The sequence below is a fragment of the Aptenodytes patagonicus genome, chromosome 3 (assembly GCF_965638725.1).
Source record: "Aptenodytes patagonicus chromosome 3, bAptPat1.pri.cur, whole genome shotgun sequence".
In the NCBI taxonomy this organism is placed as follows: Eukaryota; Metazoa; Chordata; class Aves; order Sphenisciformes; family Spheniscidae; genus Aptenodytes; species Aptenodytes patagonicus.
Window position 1 is genome coordinate 119,761,472 of NC_134951.1, and position 21,714 is coordinate 119,783,185.

Here is a 21,714-nt window from a genome sequence, read left to right on the forward strand (position 1 = left end):
GCTCACTTCATTGCATACTCCAGCACACATGTTGAACATGCACATGTTAACTGTTGGAGCATGGCTCCTTGGAGGCTCAAGAGGCTGTAACATAAACTGCTAATGCAGTCTAAGCATGTAGATAATACTTTTATTAAAGTATATTAATGGATACTTTTGTGAACAGAGCAGTTGTAGCTAAATAGTCAGTGCATGGTTAGGGTCCAGCAAAAACTGTATTTTTTTAATCATCAGCCTTGTAAAAACAAAATTATAGCTTAGGCCTTTACAAACTTGGTTTTTATTATTTCTAAATGAAAGTATCTATTTCTAAGAATTCTCTTTTACTTTAGTGATAAATCTTATAAAAGCTGATTACTGTTATTCAGGAACTTTGGAATTCATTGCAAATTTAGAACAATATTCTGATATTTTGTGCTTATTTTATTACTAAGCTTTGCTGCAAAAATAATTATCCCTTCAGATGATACTTAATTCTTAAAATTGGTTGTGGGTACCCTCTGTCTTTAAGGATGGAGAAACTGATGGTGTTCCCTATTTATCCAGCTGTCTTCCCACTCCTCCTGTGAATATTTAAACCATATGCAAATAACCACTTATACTCCATTTTACATTGTTTTAATTAAATGCATCTCTTCTTCCTCAGTAATTCTCTATCTTCAGATATTGGTCATTCTGCTGTTTTTCAGGGTCTTTCTGGAGAAGGTTGATGACTTGTCCCTCACTTGCAGAGATAAATTATGAATACTGCTGTAAATTCCTATTAAGGGGAAGCCCTAAGAATCTACTGTTGTTAATTTCTATTTTTGACAGTGTATTAGGTAGAAATACATTGCATAGCATAAAGCATGCATTTATTTCAAAGCAAGAAGCATGCATAGTATGGAAATTATCAGCAAGTAGCTTTGCAAGGGTGCACACCAGGATTTGATAAGAGTTGTTCTTTGACTATGGCTACACAAAAAGATTTTTTTCTCATTAGTGCATCAGCCAATATAAGCAGTAGTATTTGGGCCAAAATAAGCAAGTCAGGGAACTCAGAGGTGAAGTTTTGTTGACAAATGTGATATTTTAAAGTAGTGCAGCAGATGGACATAGTAGGCTGGTAATCTACAAATGTGGGTTGATTTCTGGGATTTGGGGTGGGGGATATCTATTTTGGGTGAGATGCCTAAGTCTGACAATGAAACCAGCTCCATAGGAAAAACCACCTGTAACAAAAGTTTCTGTGACATGTTTAGCGTGAATAAACCATCAGGTTTTATTACAAGTATCCTGGTAGTGGAAGAGGGAATTTTTGAAACATGGAACTTGAAGTGAACATTTAACAACACTTGGGAGAAAAGCAGATTGTTCAAGCATGGATTTTTTAATGAAAAGCCTCACTGAAAGTCACAGTCTTTTCTTGTGTTCATTCTGTATTTTTCACAGTCATCTGTTTCTTAAAATATTTTCAATTTTGGGTTTGTTCTGGAGCTTATTCTGGATGCTCAATGACAAGTTTCAGGGGGAATATTTGTAATCCTGTGCTTTGAGGAGAGTGTCAAGAATTGATAATCCAGTACCAGGAGTTCAGGTTAAACTTGTGGAATTGTTGACTGTAACATACCCTACCCTTTCAGATACTTGAAGAGCTAATTAACCATTTTCTGGCTTTCATTTCTGACACTGTATAGCTCAGGCTGCTGCATTCCTCTGAGCTGGAACTCTGTTAGGAGCCTGTAGGTTTGGTGGTTTTGAGGAAGATAAAACTGCTATTTTTGTTTCTAATTCCTTTGGCAGGCATAACGTTTGGAGGATAAGGAGGGAACGATGATTATTAAATTGGATAATTTGTTTTGGTCAAAACTCTCTTAAGGGCAAGCTATTTTTAGAGCTTTATTTGTGGCATGAGTTAACGGAGGTGTTTTGAAGCTTGCTCCAACAGGAACAGGGATTGTTTTACCAGCAAATGTGAACAAGTTTGTTTTGTAACTTGAAATCTGTGTTTAGTTACTCTGTCAGTGTTTCTGTGGATCACAGTTGTGAGAAGATTCAAGACGTAGATAGCAAGGGAAGCTGGTAAAACAAATGCACCCAGGGAGCAAAATTGAAAGGGCTATGGAGATGTATTGTGGTTTTTTTTGCATTGATTGCCCAAAATAACTTTGCTTTTCATGTTACAGAATATTGATTGTTTTACATAATTTGCTAATGATACAATAGCTCATCTGTGTTTAACAGCCTGAATGAATCCCAGCCGACATGAAACATCAGCCTCAGTTAAATGTAATAAACCTTTCATTAGCAGATTCCATAGACCTCCATTTCCTAAATATTTAGAACAAACATCTTGACAGGCATCAATAAACAGAGTTATAAAAAAGAAATGTCGAAGCTTTCTGGTGATGCTAAGCTAATTTCTTATGTGCAGAAGGATGAGCTACTTGGCTGGGATCAGGAAGGGCCCAAGCCAGTAGTCTGCAGCCCAAGTGCTCTCATCAAATGAAACCAGGGGTTTCTCTTCTCTCTCGCCGTGCACTTCTTAACCCATACACTGAGATTCCCAGCTAATATTTCGTGGGTGAGTTTACTACCAACCTCTTGAAAGTTAGTACATTGAGTGCTCTATTGATTAGGATATTGAGTGCCTTGCTCTGTCAATCTTTAACCTATTAGATTTTCCAAGATGTGCAAGTAGTAAGTGTGCTGTTTTTTTCCAAGAAAAAAAATACTGACAGGTACTTCAAGGCTTAAGAAAAACAAGCTTTTATAGCTTAAAAAAAAATTGTTGCTAATGAAACCTTCAGATAAGAATAAAATGCATCGGAGCAAGGCACTTGCACATCAGCATAGGGCATTACGCTGACACTTCCTTACTCTACTGAGAATATTCAAGCCTTGCATTAATCAAGATTGCCAGATGTAATAACGGAAGTTTGTAGTCTCAGGTTTGGATTCTATTTTGGGTTTCTGCCTTTTAATGAATGTGGAAAGAGTGCTAATCTCAAAAGCACGCACTGTAAAAACTGAAAAACAGGAGAAATCCCTTTGTCAGGCCAGAAGCTTTCCTCACAAGTACTTGATTGATGCTCACATGCACCCATAGGCATCCCTTAAAAAAAAAAAAAGTCAAATATAGGTGAAAGGAACTTAAAATTCCTTCAGGTTCCTGGATGCTCCGAAACAACGTCTGGAGCTGCAGACAGGAGCCGGTCCCATTGTTTTTAGTTCTGCCTGTTGTTTCTCATGGTCATTAGCGATCAGCCCTCCCCAGCGCAGGGAGATTCAAAGAGCCACCGCTTGCTTTTCCCTTGATTTGGATGGGAGGAGGGATGGAATTGCTTGCTGCCGAGACTTCATTTTCTAAGGTGGCAAGTCTCAAATGTAATTTTTCTTCTGTAGATTTGAGGCTCTGAAAGATTCCTTGGCCATAATCTTGGGTCTTTCACATCCCTTCACCTTCCTCCAAGTTTTTAAGATGCGAAGCCGATCTCGCAGCTCTGAAAATTCATCCGAGCTTGGATTTGGCTGTTAGCTGCCATTGCCAGCTGTATTGATCCCTTGCTAAACCATGACTTAAAAACAAGTCCAGTTACTTAAAAAAAAGTCCCATGGCAATTGATTTGTGAGGTCCTTCCCTGCTTCTTTAAAATTCTTTTTTTTCCAATGGAAATCAATCTGGTTTTATAGGTACCGTCATTAATGGATGGTAGATACATATAAAATTCATGTAAAGCTCACCGTGAAGGAAAAAAACACCAAGCGTCACACAAACATTTATGCAAACATTAATTCATCACCAATATAAACATTCTTATTCATAGCAAGTATCATCTCATCAGCTCATCTCAAACATTTTCATGTTCTTTTTCTTACAAAGAGGGAACTACAGTGACATTTTTGGAAACTAAATTAGACTAGGCACTTTGATCAAGATGAAATCCACGTACAATCCAGTTTCTTGCAATGCTTATGCAACAGGTTTGCAATCTTAATCAAACTGTTCTCACACTGAATGTGTTATGGCTTTGTATAATAGGAGTCTGATGCTATGTCTACAATTTTTAACACAGAGCTGAGTAAACATAAGCAAAACAGTAAGGGCATCAGAAATTAAATGAAGGACTAATGACTACTAATGGATTACTGAATTTCTGGGTTTGAAACTCTAAAGGTAGTTGCTTGCCCTATGAACTGGCATCTCTGTTTCAAATAACCGGACTGGCTCAGGCATTAAAGCAAAAGCTTTGTGTGAACTTCCTTGCTGTGGTAGGATTCACATTATTGAATTAGGGATCTTTACTTTCTTGTGCAGGCCATACAAATAATGCAGAATATAAAATTCTGGTAATAAAACCGGTCCTTGATAATAAAATTCTAGTAGTAAAAATTCTTGGTAATAGAAAATTCTGATAGTAAAACTGGTCCTTGATTAGATATTTAAAATATACCCATGCCTTACTGTTCTCTTCATATGAGTGGGGTGCTTTGTACGTGCCTTCCTGCCTGTGCTTTTCCTAAGAGCTCCAAGCACAAGGCAGGGCAATTTTAAGAACTTCTTGGGTTAAGCAAGAGGAAACTTCAAAGAAGCAGATGAGGAAGATCTCCTGCAGAGCAATTCAGCTTAGTGGCTCTGTTGTCAAGCAGTGGGAGGTGGCAGCTCTCTGATAGCCCTTTCTCAGAAAGGACCGTCAAGAAGGAGCCCTCTCCTCCCCAGCCAGGAATGGTGTTTTATCACAGGAGGAGTGAAACTGCTGAAAAGTCTGATCATGTTTCAGGCTTTTTCTGATGAGTGCCATTTAATAACAAATACTTTAACACATTAACAAACCTTCAAAATCATCCTAAGGTATTGAAGAGTATTTCTGAGATAGGAGACTCTTTAAAGTCTGCTTCAATTTTTTCTTTTCCATCCTAAGTTTCACAGAAATTAAGTCTCAGATGGCTCATTTAGATGCCCTATCATGTCTGCTTGTTCGCTAAAAGAAAGAGGAAGAAAATACACATGCTAATTTTGATTTCTTCAGCCAGAAGTCTTTTGTGCATGTTAGGCAATTACATCTGTAGTGCCTGATGTTAGTGATGTGAAAGGAACGGTAAAGGTTTTGCAGGGGTTTTCTTCCCTCCCAACAAGAAACATTTTGTATTTACTTCAGAGAGTGCTGCCTGGTTGTGTCACCTATGAAAACATCAAATGAAAGGCAGCAAAAGCACCTGAAAAAATTGTTTCTTCTGTGGACCAATTTGGTAAGTTAGAAAATTGCTGTAGTGGAGTTTTGTACTGACTGGCAAGTTGCCTTCTCCCCGAAATGAAACTGTACCATCCCTCATTTACTGTGAGCTGCTACACTTAGTAGCTCTAAGGATGGACTGGTCCTCCATTCTTTGACCTTTACACTCTTTTTCCTTATCAACTTTTTTCCTAGTATTATCTTTTTGCTACACTTGTTCCTCCTCCCCTCTTCATGCAGAAGCACATTAATCATTAACATTTGTACATGTGGCTGAAAAAGTGCCTTTTCAAAGCTGCTTTTAGCAGAGGTATAAATATTAACCAGCAGATTTATCAGTAGCTGTAGGACCGGTTTTTAACTGCTGCTTCTATTAAATGCCCCAATTTTGCATTTGAGAGGTACTGGTCTGCTGTTATGCACTTGGAGATGCTCAATGCATGGATAACGGACCAAAAAACCAGCAAAACATCAGTATTAGGGACAGAAGTGACATGATCTCAAAATGAGTATAGCACATGGCCTGTGTGAAGCCCCTTTTCATTTCATATAATCTTGAGATGGTGTCTGTAGTGTGGGATCATCTTTTTTGAGTTGTGGAGCCCAAAATAGTTTGATGGAGGTACTGGACCCTTTGGAAGTGGCACACGCAGGTGGCTCCAAAGCACAACTATGAAATTAGTTTTCTTAGTTAACTATCCCTCATCTCTTGAAAGTGGTTCAAGGATTCCAGGATAAAACCCGCTGCATTAGGCGTGTTGGAAGAAATGATCTCTAGTAACCAAACTGCTAATGGAAAGCAACAAGGGAAGGTTAAGAGGAAGAAACAACTTCTTTTTTTAAATAATAAATGCCATTCTTCTATATTGGTTTTTCTTTCCACTCTCTTTGCTGTGATCACATAGTCACCCTGGTAGGCGTAAACGTTGTGTTGCAATTTGAAAGTAAAGATGCCTTAAACGTAGAGAAGTTTGTAATATTGATGACATGAGATAGAGACCGGAGAGGGTATTCCACCAGTGTGAAAAAGAGGAAGACGAGTTAGATTTAGTGTTAGACTTAATCCTTGGCCAGCTGCTTGCATACGCTCTCATTATGGGACGTTCTGGACTGCAAACCAAAGTGTGATGTTTAAGGCAATAGAAAGAACAGCAAGCAGCTCTTCTCAGGCTTCATTATACATTTATAACGTTTCTGTGCTTTTAACACTGGCATTAGAGCCCTTGCTTGCCACTAGAAAATGTCAGCAGTCACAACTGTGATGCCAAGAAGTTATCAAGGGGGATGTTTCAGATATGAATTGAATGTAACACAATTATTTTTTTTTTGGGGGGGTGCTGATGTCTTCCGAAGAAGAGATGTGAAACTTGGCTTTGTAGAGGATTCATCTTTTCCACTTGAAAATTGTGTTTCCTGCTGTCAGCGAAGAGTCCCAAAATGCCCGCCTTGAATCACACGGAGCCAGACCATGTCAGAGAGAGTCTAGGACAGGAGGAAAAAGTAGGTCACAGACTAAGCACAAAAAGTTGCAAACTGAAAAGTATCTTTAGGGAAAAATATCCCCTGGGCTCCACAGTCTAGATTCCCCAACCCTCCTTTGAGGAATAAACCAAATTTTTTTTCTTTCCCTAAGTAAATTCAGACCCAGGTGAGCAACTATGCTGGTTGCTTCCCCTGTTTTGGACCTGTCAGCTGATGGCACATGTCTGCGTCTGCAGTGAGATCTCACTGTGGCAGCGTGTCTCTCGGGTCAATGAGGGCACGGAGAGAGATGATGTATCCGAAACTCCAAACATATGGTGGGTTTGGGGTTTTTCTCCCCCCCCCCCCCCCCCCCCAAAAAAAAAACCAAAACCAAACCAACTCAGTTTTGCCCTTTGTAGCTGAAAACTAAGAGGACAGTGATTAGAGCTTTTACCTAAGACAAAAAATTAGTAAAGCTGCTTTTCTGGCCATTTTATCTAATAGCAATAAATCTCATTGAGCAGAGTGCATCTGTCCTTACGGATGTGGCTATTCACTTCAGACGGTGCTACCAATGCTTTAGACCCAGATACCAGGGTCTTTTTGATCCTGCAGTAGTTATATTTTAGTGGGTGAATCTGTAGATATTAGAACATCAAATACTGGCTCCTCACTATAGTCAGATAAATGGGTTATAGCTGGGGAAAAGTATGGTGATTCATTTTTTAATGAAAAATGGTTTCAGTTCTGTTTCTGGCAATACACTATCTTCTAAATGTGTTGTCTTGAAAAAGTCTAATCCCAGTTTTAAACACTACATTTTTTTTATTTTAACTTACTGTCTTGGTTTTCCAGTATGAGTATTCTTCTCAGGCTATTATTTTTAGATGCTTAAGACTCTTGTTTAAAAATAAAAAGTATGTAGCTTGGAGTTTAACGCAGCCAGGTCAGTAAATAAGAATCATTTTTCAGTGTTTCCATCCCTCCATCCTCCCCATCCGGAGCTCCTGAAGTGGATTATATTTTTATTGTCTCTTACTGATGAAATTGTCTCTTGTTATTATACCCATTACAAAGGGGTGAGGGGATGGTCCAGACAGCCTTTATTGTCTTCATCCTGTTCATGAATGATTCAAAGAGCAGTATCCAGTTCCTGGAAGCTCTAGGGCTTCGTTTTTAATTTTGACTAATTGTTTTCTTGAAATAATGAGCAGTGATGACTTCAGAAAGCACAGTCTTCTGGCACCCAGATCATTAATGACTCACCATATCTTTAGTAACAGTTAAAAATATGCTTCACCACAATTTTAAAAAGTCCTGGTCATTTTGCTCACAAAGGATGTATAACGTACGGTAGGAATAAGTGGAGATGTTGTATTTGCTTATTATTTCCTATCCGTGACCATTTTGAGACACAGAATCCAAGGCAACCAAAAACTAGCAGGAAAAAGGGAGTTGCATTGGAGGACTGGTCCAGATGGAAAATACTGTCTGGGGTGGTTTTTTAACCTGGCCCATGACAAAGTTGGGGGCAGTGACCCTCTTGCCCTCCTCCTTAACTCCTCTACAGTGATGCAGTGCAAGTACCGCTCCATGTTTTTGAGGCTCATCGGTAGTGGGAGCTCTAAAATTAGTCCCCTGTTCAGGAAGACTTTGGCTTTCGTGGAGAATTCATGGTGGAGATTTCATCGCACGCATTCTTCAAGAGCAGCGCTGGAGGACAGTGGAGGGAGGAGAGCGCGTTATCTACCCATGGTTGGCAGAGGTTTCCAGCAAGGGAAATCCCTCATTGCTTCTCTCAAGCGCTGAGCGGGCAGGTCCGTTCTCATCCCAACTTGGTTTCTCCCTCAAGGAAAAGGGAGGGGGCCTCGTGCTGTCTGAACTTCAAATGCATCCATGAAATTGCTGCTAGGATTGACCATTGAGTCTTTCCAGCCCGGGGTGTGACTGCGCCCTCCCAGGCCCAGCTCCCCATGCAGCGGGGCAATGGATGCCCTAAGCAAACACCTTCAAGCTCTTAGCCCCTCATCCAGAATGTGCTTTCTCAGGTGCCAGTTAAACTTTTGGTCAAGACCTTCCCATGGTGTTGGCCACCACGTGTACTTCCCAGTGCCAGTAACACCCCAAAGGCCGGTGGTAAGAGACTGGCTATGATCGTCAGCTCCTTTTGGAGAAAGCCACCTGCCACAAATAGCACACACAAAAGCTGGTCAGAGATCATGCGGACGACAAAGGTTGATGCAGAGAGGTTATTGTGTCAAAAGCCGGACCTTTGGCATGGTTTTCACAAAGCTTTGGGGTGGTTATGTGATGGGAACAGAGAAGAGCTTTTTAGTTTCACTGGGAGCATTGACTGGAAGGAAGCTTGGAAGTGGAGGCAAAGAAACGTCATCCTGGTGTTTGATTCCCTATGCCATCTTGCTGAACAAAACTCGGTGCCTGTAGCTGTACATTTGTGGGCACATATATACAAAGTGTGTATATGCACAGACACGCATTTCTTGGACTAGGTCAGCTTTTGCTCTTAAGAGACCCCAAAATACAGACTAACCATCTGAGTCAAAAAGAGGTGGTGAACTGTGACAGGGGAGGATGGATTTGAGGTGTAATACAGGACTGCCTGAGAATTCAGTGTCCGATGTGCTCGGGTGAAATGAAGTGTAGGGGTGGTCGTCGTTGTCGGGTATAACTCTGCAGGCATCTCTCAAATATGCCTGGTTTCAACCTCAGTGGTGTCCAAGTCTGTTGTGAGGTCAAAAAGTTGCATAGGATTGCCTGATGTTACAGGGAAAATTATAAAAGTCAAGGATATGGTATCCCCAGTTCAGTGAAGGACTGCTCCTTCTTGGCAGAGGGAAGAAATGTTAGGCAGAATTTTGCCAGCGATTGCAGACACTTTGCTATTAGTCCTCCCAAAGAGTTCACGTATCCCTCAACCTTTTTTTTTCAGTTTGGTGACACTGGGGTTTTTAAAATGATATCCAAAACCGCTGTATCAGAATTTCCTCAGATCTGATGAGATAATATATAAAGAAATACAGAAATATATATTTCTATATAGTGAGACAGCCCAACCAGTATACCCACCTTCAAAGACAACCATTGAATGGTTTGTTCACTCTTTCTTCCCTCCATCATTTGCAATATGTTGTGAAATATTGAGAAGAGCAGTGTGGTAAGATAAACTCAGTGAGGTTAAAAAAGAAAAAGCCGAGTCTAATGTTGTCTGTACCTATTTTATTGTTTAAAATTCAGCAGTGGCCTGAAATCTGTATCAACCCCTTTGCAGTAGCACAGGATTCAACAGCACATTAGAAGAGTTTCTTCTGAAAAGCATCTCTGGGATGTTTTTCAGCAAGGGTGTGTTGTTCTGTTTTTATAACTCACCAAAGATATATTTGATTTCTTCGTGTGACTGACTGGCTTTGTTAAAAGTTATAGTGGAAGTTACTTTTTTGGAAGTTACTCTTTTGTTGTTACTTTTTTGGTGCAGGGGATGCTCGTGGTGCTCAGTGTTCTCCCCTGCTCTGCTGCCACAACAACAAAAAACCCAAACAAAAACCTATCGCTGCCACCGCATTGGTTTGAAATGAGAAGCTGAGGTCTGTAATGTCAAGATAAGGTGTTTTATCAGCATTTCTTTGCAGCCCTTTGTTAAACAGGTGCATACAGAAGTAGCACAAACCTATTAAATGGTAATGCTGAGGTCTCATCAAGAACTTGTTTATGGGAGAATCAATCGAAGGAGGTCAAAAATGCCATCTTCACTCCGTGGTTATTTTAGGAGCTCATTATAGCACAAACACCTTTTTCATAACCCAGGCTGGTATTTAGAAAATATCACTGTAGTAAAATTTTCTTTATGTGTCTATAGTTTGTTTCCAAAACTGTTAATTGGGCTTGTGGGGAGAAAGGCCGTTCCAAATGTAAAGCTGCTTTCCAGCATACTTTCTCTCAGGATAATCTTTTTATCCAAGGAAGTTAAGGCACATTTTATAACATCCAGTGGTACGTTACCGAGCCTACAGTGGAGCAGAATGAATGCAGTAAGCCCAGCATGCACCGTTGTCATTTTTCTTAGAACTGTTTAGCTATTTATCAAACTTTGTTTTCAATTTATGAGCGAATTTGGTCTTCCCGAAAATGAAACGCTGCTTTTGGCTTTGCATCAAGCATAATGCAGGCAAGCTCATGCCAGCGTTCACTGCGCAGCGCTGCCAATGCACCTCTCTCTTCATCTGCAGCGCCACCGATGCATCGTCCTGTGCTCTTCCTGCAAACAGTTTGGCAGGCTCCCAGAAATTAATCACTATGGTTTTGTGGTAGATACAAACAACAGCTAACATGAGTTGAACCCAGCTTTGCTTATTAATATAGCCAAGATGAGGTTTTTTTAAATCTCTGGAGGGGAGGCGGAATGATGCTTCGGAGAAGGAGTCAATTGGATTTTGTAAACCTCTCTGAGCTCCATGTGAGCTGTAAAGGCTTGCGAAGGAAGGGAAAGCCAGGGGTGCAAGTGTTGGATGGTCAGTGAACATCCCTGTTTGGCATTCAGCAGCAGTGCAGATAAAAGCAAGCTTGAGAAATGGGAGGAAGTAAACCTGAAAATTTAATTATTTACTGCTGCTGCAAAATCTGTGCTAGCTCTTGTCTCCTAACCTTGAAGAAACATGTAATAGACATAGAAAGATAAAAAAAGCATTAACAGGGTGAGGAGAGGTGTGAAAATCCTACAGGCAAGGAGGGGAGGCAGATGTTCCCTGTTCTCATTGCCATTTTTCCCTTTACATGCAGGCCTCTTTTTGCCCTACTAGCCCCCAGAATAGTCCAAATCTTTCCGTACAATCTCCGCTACCTCCCAGTCCTTTGGTAGGACAGAAAGCAGGGAAACTGAAAAGTAAGATATTTAAACCAGAAACAAGTATTTTTATTACTATGGTGCACAGTTAGTCCTAGCTTTGTTAGTGTCTGTTGGTCAAGAGTGCAGCAGAAAGATCAGCCATTGGTACAAACCCCTAGGTTTGCAAGGATTAAAAAGGTGTAGTGCTTTGATGTTTGAAAGGAGAAGAAACATGTACATTTAAGGACACAGGCCCACTCATGGATTTTATTATACTTCCACTTTAGGACAGCTGTCTAAACCAGGCAACAGCGTTCAGTATTGCACATCCTCCTTCTGTTCCCTGCTTCCTTAAGGAAGGGGGAGCTTTGGGTTTTGTAATACTGCTCTTCTCCCTACCTTAAATAACAGCATAATTCATTTTTCTTTTATCCAAGAGCTGCTACAAATCGTGACTTGGTTCTTGTCCCTCCACTCAAGAGCTGAAGTGAAAAGACACAGGGTGGTGTCACTGCACCCTCATGGCCATGATGTGCCAGGCCAGCATGAGGTCCACTGTGCTGGTTTTGGCTGGGATAGAGTTAATTTTCTTCATAGTAGCTAGTATGGGGCTATGCTTTTGATTTGTGCTGAAAACAGTGTTGATAATACAGGGGTGTTTTCGTTACTGCTGAGCAGTGCTGACACCGAGTCAAGGCCTTTTCTCCTTCTCACACCACCCCACCAGTGAGTAGGCTGGGGGTGCACAAGAAGCTGGGAGGGGACACAGCCGGGACAGCTGACCTCAACTGACCAAAGGGATATTCCACACCATATGACGTCATGCTCAGCTTATAAAGCTGGGGGAAGAAGGAGGAAGGGGGGACGTTCGGAGTGATGGCGTTTGTCTTCCCAAGTAACCGTTACACGTGATGGAGCCCTGCTTTCCTGGAGATGGCTGAACACCTGCATGCCGGTGGGAAGCAGTGAATGAATTCCTTGCTTTGCTTTGTTTGCGTGCGCAACTTTTGCTTTACCTATTAAACTGTCTTTATCTCAACCCACGAGTTTTCTCACTTCTACCCTTCTGATTCTCTCCCCCATCCCACCCAGGGGGGAGTGAGCGAGTAGCTGTGTGGTGCTTAGTTGCTGGCTGGGGTTAAACCACGACATCCCCGAGGCAAGGTCCTCGGTGCTTAGGTTGGTGTCCCAGGAGGACACATTTAGTCTGATTGCAGGAACAGGAAGGAGGTGAAACACGTACTATTTCTTGCAGTCCTACAGCAAGAGCGATGACCTTACATCTGCCAAGGGGAACCAGTCACAAATCTTACATTTTGTTGATGCAGGAGAACAAGGCTGCAGCATTACAGACTTACTATCAATAAGAAACGCATCCATTCTGCTAAATGCTGATGTCCAAACTGTGGATGTAGACCAAAAAAGAAAGGTTGCTGTTGTGGAGAGAAAAAAGAGACTTCTCTGCTTCAAAGGCACAAAAAGCTAAATGGGCTGTTCGCATCATCTCCGTTTTCCTCTGGAGAAGTGGTTAAGTTCTTTTATATTTCATCGCCCTCTCCTCCCCTTGTTCGTCGGGAGAAAAAGAAAGAGATAACCAATTAAATATCTGATGTGGAGGAGCTGCAGCCTTTCTTTGTGCAGAGGTAGCTCCAATTCTCACATGCTTATTTTCACATTCAGTTTTCATATGCCGAGCAGATCACTTATTAATTGTTAAATGACTGCTCTGCAATTCAGTTATGGAAATGATTTCTACTTCGGTACCACTTGCCCTTGAATTGAGAACGAGAGGTCACCCAAAATTAGATAACTTTTCTTTGAATCTTTTATCTTTCTAAAAAAAGATACAGTTCAACATGATGCTGTCAAGAAGACTATGAAGTGCCGTGCGTTAAAACAGTCTTCATGGCAAGGCTGTTTTTGGGATCGTGTTGGGAACTGGTGTCCTGATCTGTCCTGATTAGACTTTTAAACAGATGAATCCAGGTGAGGTGCATTGACTGTAATGCAGAGTTTGTATTCTATTGCCTGTATTCATTTCTAGGACGAATTTTGAACTTGCAGCTTGAATAAAACAAAGTTGTAATATTAGCTGAGGCAAAGAGAGCTGTGTGGGCAGAGCCTACGGCCCCTTGACTTCAATGGGATTCTGCACAGGCATAAATGTCCTCCCACGCTAATCTCTTTGCAGGATTGCACCTACAGGTTCAGCTTTCATTGTGAGCCTTTGCTTTTCCTCTTACACAAGGAAAGAGACTGGGAAAAAAAAAAGGAGTTATGTATCATGCAGCGAATACTAGCAAGGACATATTCTGTGTTTAAAAAAAAAAGGCAAAGAAAAATGCAAATCTGTAGCTTCTCCATTTTTTTCAGCAGAGAGCTATGTTCCTCCGGTGTCTCCCTGCTGGCACGTAACGCTGATATTTTAGTGCATTTGATCCAAAGGTCACTGAAGTCAGTGCCGAGATTCCCACTATCTTTAGTGGGCTTTGCACCACACTCAGCAAGAGGTGGTGTTTTGCTGATAAATCCGAGTGCGATACCTGTCCTGAGGCTTCGGAACAGCAATAGCAGCAGTGTTCAAGGGGCTGTAAAACAGGCTGGACTGCAAATACATGGCTGCCCTCCTTTCTGTGGGAGGTTTCTCATGGCTAATTGAAAGACAGCAGTTTGCATTCTAAAAGAAATGAGAAAAAAATATCAAAAATTAAATAAAACAATATTTTTCCAATTTGCCTTTTTTCCCCTTATAAGTTCATACATTCGAATTACTAAAAAGAAACAAGTATAGTTATTTTGGTCCTGCTGAGAATATGTGTTTGCAGTGGCAATGTAACTCTAAGTAGTCCCTTTTGTCCCCATAAATTCTATTTTCAGGTCATTGGAAAGAGTATAGATAAATGCCGTAAAAACAGCAAAAAAAAGCCTGTTTGGCCTGACTACTTTGTCTTCTTATATATCTTAAGAAGGATAACCCAGCTGAACACATGCTGAACTGCAGGCATATTTTCAAGCCTTTGGTACACTGTTTTCATATTTTAGATGAGCCCTTCTGCCCAAATGAGAGTAACTTTTCACTCTCCATTTAGAGGCATATTCGTGTGTAATTCAGGATTTGCGTGATGCACCAGTGTGCCAGGGACAGAGGTTAATGTTTTTGTAACGAGATGGGGATGTTGCTGGTGGCATGTGTGCCTGCGAGGATCTGTTTTGCCAGGCTTTTTGCTTTTCCCCCTCTAGGTAGTAAAATACCCTGGTGCAAATGGATGCCTGGCATCACCGTGATGCTATAAACACAGCTGGGATAGATGCCCTTGAAAAATTACTTTATGAAAAATTTCATTTTGTGGGCACAAACGTATTTGCTGTAGCCTGGTCATGCTGATCTAAGAGCTTAGGTGCAAGAATATAGGGACTTTTTGATTATGGGACTTTTTGAGGGCATTGCCTGTCACTGTTCAGAGACACAAACCAGCAGAGGATTTGCATGGCCTTTACTAACCACTTGCAAAACTTGCAGCAACCAAAATAAACATCGTTGTACTTTTTGTTCAGCTCTGCATGTTGAAATATTTCAGCAACATGCTCTGTACTCCCCTCCCTCATCTGCTCCTCTGTTTCAGGCAATCCAGGTGCCTTTTAGACCGAAGGGCAAGTGCACATGGTTCAGAAAGGAGCAGAAAAGAAGGTTTTAAACACATCTTATTCCAAAATTCTGATTCAGAGTAATTTTAATCTTTGGTCTTTTCTTTGACCAAACCAGGTATGGTCTTTGCTGAAGACAGATTGGCATCAAAAAGCCAAGATCTTCTAGCCATTGCCATCAACAGGAGCCAGCGTTGCCTGCTGTCATGGAAAATAAGGCCACTTGAACCGTCTTAGGGGATTAATTTCCACTCAGCTTTTATATTCGGTCTAATACTTTTAGGCAGGACATTAATGGGCACTTGAATCCTTTACGTAACACATGAACTAAAACATTAAAGAGCTGCGAGGGAGCAAAAGAGATCTGTTTTGGGGGATGCTAACCAAGTTATTAAGCCTGCAAGCTGATAATAGTGCTCTCGGCCAGAATATGCCAGGATCCCAAGTCACGCAGCCTTCTAAAGGTCAGGTATTCTCTGCTCAGGTTTTGACTGTATTCTTTGATCATGAGATTATTTTTAAATGCAGATTATTTAAACTCTGTGTATGTAGTTGGTATAAAAGTAATTCTTAACCCCATGGCTCATTCCTGTTTTCCTGCCAGTAAATATTGCAGTAACTGAGAGGAACGTGGTTGACACTGATTTGATTAAATAAACAGTCAAGTTAAAAGCACGGAGATTTCCTTATGTAATTAAGAGTTAACTAAATGCACAGTCGGCAAACTCCAATCTTGGTGATACCCTGTAACAAAAACATGCCCCAGTGGCATGGAGGGTTTGATGTTATAATACGGTACTTTCCGATACATTTAAGAAAATGGTAGATAATCAAGTTTCAACTACTTTGTGATATTCTGAAAAGGGTTTTTTTTATGATGCTGAATGGTGCTTGATTTTAATTTTGACTCCCATGTTAGACAATAGGGGGGTTAAAATGTAAGGAATATGAATTCCAGGTCTGATTAACATTCTCACTAGAGAAGCTGAATTTAGGGTAAAAGCAGAAGATCCTTCCAGTAAGGGCTCTCTTTTTCTTAGACAAATTTCATACTGCAATTAAGTGCTACAAGACTGAAAAAACAGACTAGCCTAGGTATTTGGAGATTAAACATGTATAGAGAAAGCTGTAGACGCAGCTCTATGAGCAGGCTTAAAAACAGCAACCAAACAAAACATGGTGCAAGAAAACAAGTACAGCTGTCAAACAAGATAGAAATAGAAAAATGCAGATCACCACAGGAAGGCAATGATCATAAGTGAGGAAGGACATTTACCCTTTAAGGTCCCCTGCAGGGGACTTTCGGAGGAAAGTACATCACCTTGCAGTGGTTCCACTGAGAGACTCTTTGTTAGTTAAGAGCTGACACAGCAGACAGAGCTCGAATAAATGATGATGGAGCTTTCTCGTCGCTGGTACCCTTGTGAGCACTGGCAGTGGAAGGACTACCAGCAGTGGGGGAGCTGAGATGAGCTGGAGAAAAATGTGATTAAGAATTAAGATGAGAACCTGATACCCTGCCAGAAATATAGTGTATTTCCTTTAGTTTTTAAATACATGTGTTGATTCAAATCTTACAGTGATAAAAAGGTAATTTTTTTTTTTTTAATGCTGTCTTTGTATGCTTCTTTGTACAGTTTGGTGAAACTTGCATGTATCCCTGTATTCTCTTTTTCTTTTAAAACCTCTTAAGCCCTGCCAGATACCCACAGGCATGCACTAGGGCATTCACATGGAGAAAAACACATACAAATGTTAAACATCATATTTCAGCCTCTGTTTCCTAAGATTGTCTCCTATGACAGACACTGGAATTGCATAGGATCCCCAAAAGCTTTCTTCTAAAGGAGGAAAAATAATGTGAAACTTTCAGTCTAATTTACACTTTTAGGGTGATTGGGGACTGGCAACCGTGTTTGTTACAGAATTAACGTGATTCCACATAAAGCTTTTATGTACCATCTCCCAAATGGGGGTTAGACCAGTGATGACCGGTCTATGAGGCTAGATTCAGACTAGATATAAGACAGACATTTTTTATGCTGAGGGCGGTGAAGCACTGCAACAGGTTGCCCAGAGAGGTGATGGATGCCCCATCCCTGGAAACGTTCAAGGTCAGGCTGGACGGGGCTGTGAGCAACCCGACCTAGTTGAAGATGTCCCTGCCCATGGCAGGGGGGGTTGGAGTAGATGACCTTTAAAGCTCCCTTCCAACCCAAACCATTCTATGATTCTGTGATTTACGAAAATTGACCACAAGACCCTAAATAAATTCTCCCTAAATTCTCCCTTAATAAGCCTCGACCTTGAAGAGTCCCGGCTCTCTAGACTTGTATCGCCTCTTTCTTCTTGTTCTAAGGAAGAAATGGCCATGCCTGTAGGCCAGAGGAAGAGCCGGGCTTTCTCCCTAATATGCACATGAAGTGATGTAAATCTCTGCAACCCATCTGCACAGAGGTCTTTTAAGCTTGCCTAATGGAAACAAAGTTTGTGCAAAGAATAGTTAGAAATCAATTGCATTTCTTAGTTGGTGATTTTAACTCTCTGCTTGTTTACACCGTCTTCTATGTAACAACTGGGCTCAAGACCCAACCAGAGCTGCATACCAGCGTCACCAACAAAGGGTGAGTAGACTAAGCAGGTGAAGTGATTTATTTTGCATGCTGTTACACCTATTTACTTCAAGCCAGTCAAGCAGCAGGAGAAAAATGCCCCTGTTAAAGATTAAACATCCCACACTCATTCTAGGGTTTGAAAGAACTCTTGAGCTCAGCTGTGCTTTCAAGGTGCTGGAATTCAACTGAAAACAGTCTTGATGTGCTTTCTGTGTCAAAATAGTGTCTGTAGGGGCAGAGAGGAGTTGGGGGGGGTGTCTTTTTGCATTATTTTTTAGAAATCAGTTTAGATACAGAGATGTCTCACTTTCCATTTCTGCACTGGGAGTCAGATCGTAAGACTTTTTGTTCTCTTGCCACAACTCCCATTCCTATCTAAAGAAGGCAATGGTGATGGCAATGCCTTTAGTTAGGATTACCCAAACCTGTATTTAGTGGCCTTCGGCTTTGACCAACTTACATGGTCAGTATTTCCCATGCCAGGCTGAATCCTTCCCCAAACTGGTTTGTCCATCTCCAAGATCAAGACTAGGATGGAAAAATGTTCAGGGGGGTTCTCCTTAAATGTCTTTGCATATAGGAATTGCCATAATGCTTTTGGGGAAAAAAACCTTGGAAATAGTAAGTTCAAGGTTTACAGCAAGGTCAGGAAGGTGCCTCTTGGTGCCCTTATGAAAAGAAATTGCCTTAAAAAATTTAGGAGCCTCTGAAAATTTTATTTGTGCATCCTTGATAGAGATTTTGTCCAGCAGCTCAATTCCTAGCGGATTTTGCCTGAATCACGCATGTTCCAGAGTGGAAATACAGCCTCTGGGTGCTCTGGGCACTGCTGTAGGTACCCAGCTCTGGGTTCAGGCTGATGAACAGGCTACCCAAGGGTAGGACACAGGGCATTGCCAGAAGGTAAGAGACAACCTCATGCGTAAGACAGTGAAACACAAACTCCTGGCTTATTTCAGTCTGCAAAGCTCTGGCGTGAGGCTTGGTGAAGCTGGCCACAGCTGAGCACTTCGGAGTCGTTTCCCAACGAGATGTTCCCCATTTTCTGGGTGCCCAAGGCAGATGCGGGTAAATCTGCAAAGAGCCATACACTTACAACCACAGGTGGTCAGAGCCGTGTTGAAAAGGTATGGAGCACTATTAAAAACACTGCAGGTTTCTGAAAAATGGGGTGGATATCCACACCAGAGGGATTTTAGGTTCTGCATCTCTTTGCCTGTTTACCAAGTGCTGAAATGAAGCCGATGCAGCTTCATGGGGATGATTGACTTTGCAACCTTAGCATTGGTGCTCAGTGTTGGCATGTGGGACTCGGGCAGACAAACCAGGCTATTTTTAAACAATTATTATTAACACGTTTCAACCACTCCACATTTATGAAGCTGGTTGGCTACAGGGTTGGAGAAATCACTGGGAATTCCCTATCAAAGTTACAGTTTTATAGTGACTTGAACTGTGAACAGACAGGAGGCCAAAATACTATGTACATTACATACATTTAAACATACGCCGCTTCCCAGCGAGAGAGAGCCGTAAAGGGGGTTCCATTCTGTTAACCTCTCATGATGGCCAATGACCACAGCAGATTTGGAAAGGCATTTTATGGGGTAACTTGAGTCTCAACTACTTGAAGACGTTGTAAAAGGGTGTTGGAGGAACCAGGTAAGCAAGCTTAGCAAGTGGTGATCAATCAGATAAGCCCACATAAAAAATTACAGGTATAATCTTGCAAAGAATCATCGGTAAATGAGAATGAAATTTGCGTTTTGTCAGCATAACCAGGTCTTTTTTTTCTGAATTGTGTTGGTACCAGCAGAACTGTGGCTTTTATAACCTTTCCTTTCTGGCCACAGCAAGTTGCAGTATGAAGTGGCTCAGCATTCGGGGCATTTGAATGTGTTTTGCCCTCGTAGGAAAGACATTTGCGGCGTTTTCTCCAAAACAGCTGAGGGTTTGGGCTAATCGACATGAATAATGAATGAGCAGTGTCCTAGCAGCATCTGGAACACAGCAGTTATAACTGAGCACTCTTTCAATAATGAAAAGAAATAGGAGACCACTAATCACAAACGCAGGGTAATTTACCCATGTTAGATGTCCGCCGTTTGTTCATTGTCAACCTCTGTATTTATGCATTGTGGTATAATATTTTTAAGTGGAAGCATGGATAAGTAACCCCTGTAATACAGAGTTTGTGTAGGGGGATCACACAGGACAGGATGCTGCTCTCTGGGCGGGATACGGGGAATCCATAAGGTTACGATAGCTCAAAAAAGGAAACACGTAGAAATCAAAGTGATTTTTTTTTTTAAATCAAAAAGAGAGGAAGTTGGAAGGCTTACAGAAACCAATGCAGGTTAATATCACCAATTTGAAAACAGCATAGCCGTACAGAAAGTATATAAAACTTGCATAAAAGTATTAAGTTGTCTTCTTTCTTATTAATTCTTTATGATGTGAAATGTATAAGAACTTCAGTGTACGCTTCTTTCTAACTAGCTGTACTGATTAAAATATGGTTTGGGGTTTTTTTGCCTGTAACACTTTCTGAAAAGAAAGCTGTGCTTCCAAAAGACACACAGACCAGCAGGTTAAAGCGAGTGCCTCTCTGCAGCCATAAATACTCATCTTTCATGTAAGGTATAAAATACTAGATGGACTATTTTCAGTAGGTTGATATCGTAAAAGCAATGACATTACGTTTGCTGTGCAGTATCAGAGACCTAGTCTTATGGTCTTGGAATTATTCCAATTTCTACAATCCTTTATCTGTTTAATCTGTGATATTACAGGCTTGATGTTCCATTAAAAGTATTAAAAAATCTCCAAGCGGGTTAACTTTTTTTCCCTACATGGATGTAATCGTCATTCGTTTAAGAGATTCTTGGTTCATGTAATACCAAAATAATGTACAAGAATTAGAAGGCACTTTCAGTTACAAATATTTGTGCTTTATTTTCTACAGTATTATGGAAATTAATTGCACTTTACCTTAGAGGTTTTGAAGGCCATGATTATAGGCTTGTTGCAAAACCAGTTCTGAATTGAATTAAAAATAATGAATTTAGTATTGTCAGAAATGTGGTCATATGAAATCAATGTGCCTTCCATTCCAGTTTTTCTGGAATTATCTAGACTTTGCTTATGCCCCAGTGTATCTTGCAGAATATTAATGAATCTAAAAATAACTTCTGAAGTTTGCAGTGGGATCATGATTGGTGCAAGGTGATAGGAGATTCACTGCAGCATCTTGTACTTTTATCGCCCTGCATTAGTTTGTGGCAGCCCAGGTTTTTTTTTCTTTTTACCACTTATCAGGTGTTCCTAATCTGAGAGTCTAAGCAGCAAAAATAAATCGGTCTCATAAACATCTGACATGAAGTATTTCCACTTAGTGTGAATCACCCAGTTCAATGTGGTATTGCCCTGATTCTTGAAGAAGTAAAAATAAGCTCAAATCCAGTATTTTTCTTCTTTTGGGGTCTTCTTTTCCTACTTTTGATAACATTGTCATGGTAACTTCTGCGTTATCTTTTTTTTTTTTTTTTTTAGCATGAGTTACCCAGGTCATTTCTGTCTCCCTCTCCCCCAAGTCCTGCTAGGAATGGCATGAGCAACTATTCCTTGGAGAGGCAAACCTGGAGCACTAAGGAAGCGCTCTGTGCTGGGAGGATCTTCCACCCTGATGGTCTGCGAGAAGATCAAGTGTAGCTTATGGTGTATTTTGACATGTAGCAGAGCAAAACCCAATACCTCTTAACCAGACAGCCCTTCAGGGCCTGCCAGCGATACCGGGGTGAGTCACATATGAATTGTGTGCACCAGGTGTCAAGGAGAGGTCCTCCGTAGAAAGGTTTGGAAGTGAGCAATAATAATAATAATGCTGAGGTGAGTTTATCGGGGGTTTTTTGTCAGGGTTTATTTTCCGCCATTGGGC

The 21,714-nt window shown here is 41.0% G+C and overlaps 1 protein-coding gene across 4 annotated transcripts in view; it reads left to right on the plus strand.

The window, feature by feature from the left end:
- The window catches only part of COMMD1 (copper metabolism domain containing 1), an 83,922-nt gene that overhangs the window by 51,677 nt on the left and 10,531 nt on the right, over nucleotides 1-21,714 (plus strand). Inside the window, exon 3 of one of the 4 annotated variants that reach the window (XM_076334970.1) lies at nucleotides 17,749-17,786. The exons of the other annotated variants lie outside the window; for them this stretch is intronic. Within the exon in view, the coding sequence (XP_076191085.1) occupies nucleotides 17,749-17,786 (38 nt within the window). The remainder of the gene's footprint in view (nucleotides 1-17,748; nucleotides 17,787-21,714) is intronic. 4 annotated transcript variants of the gene reach the window in all.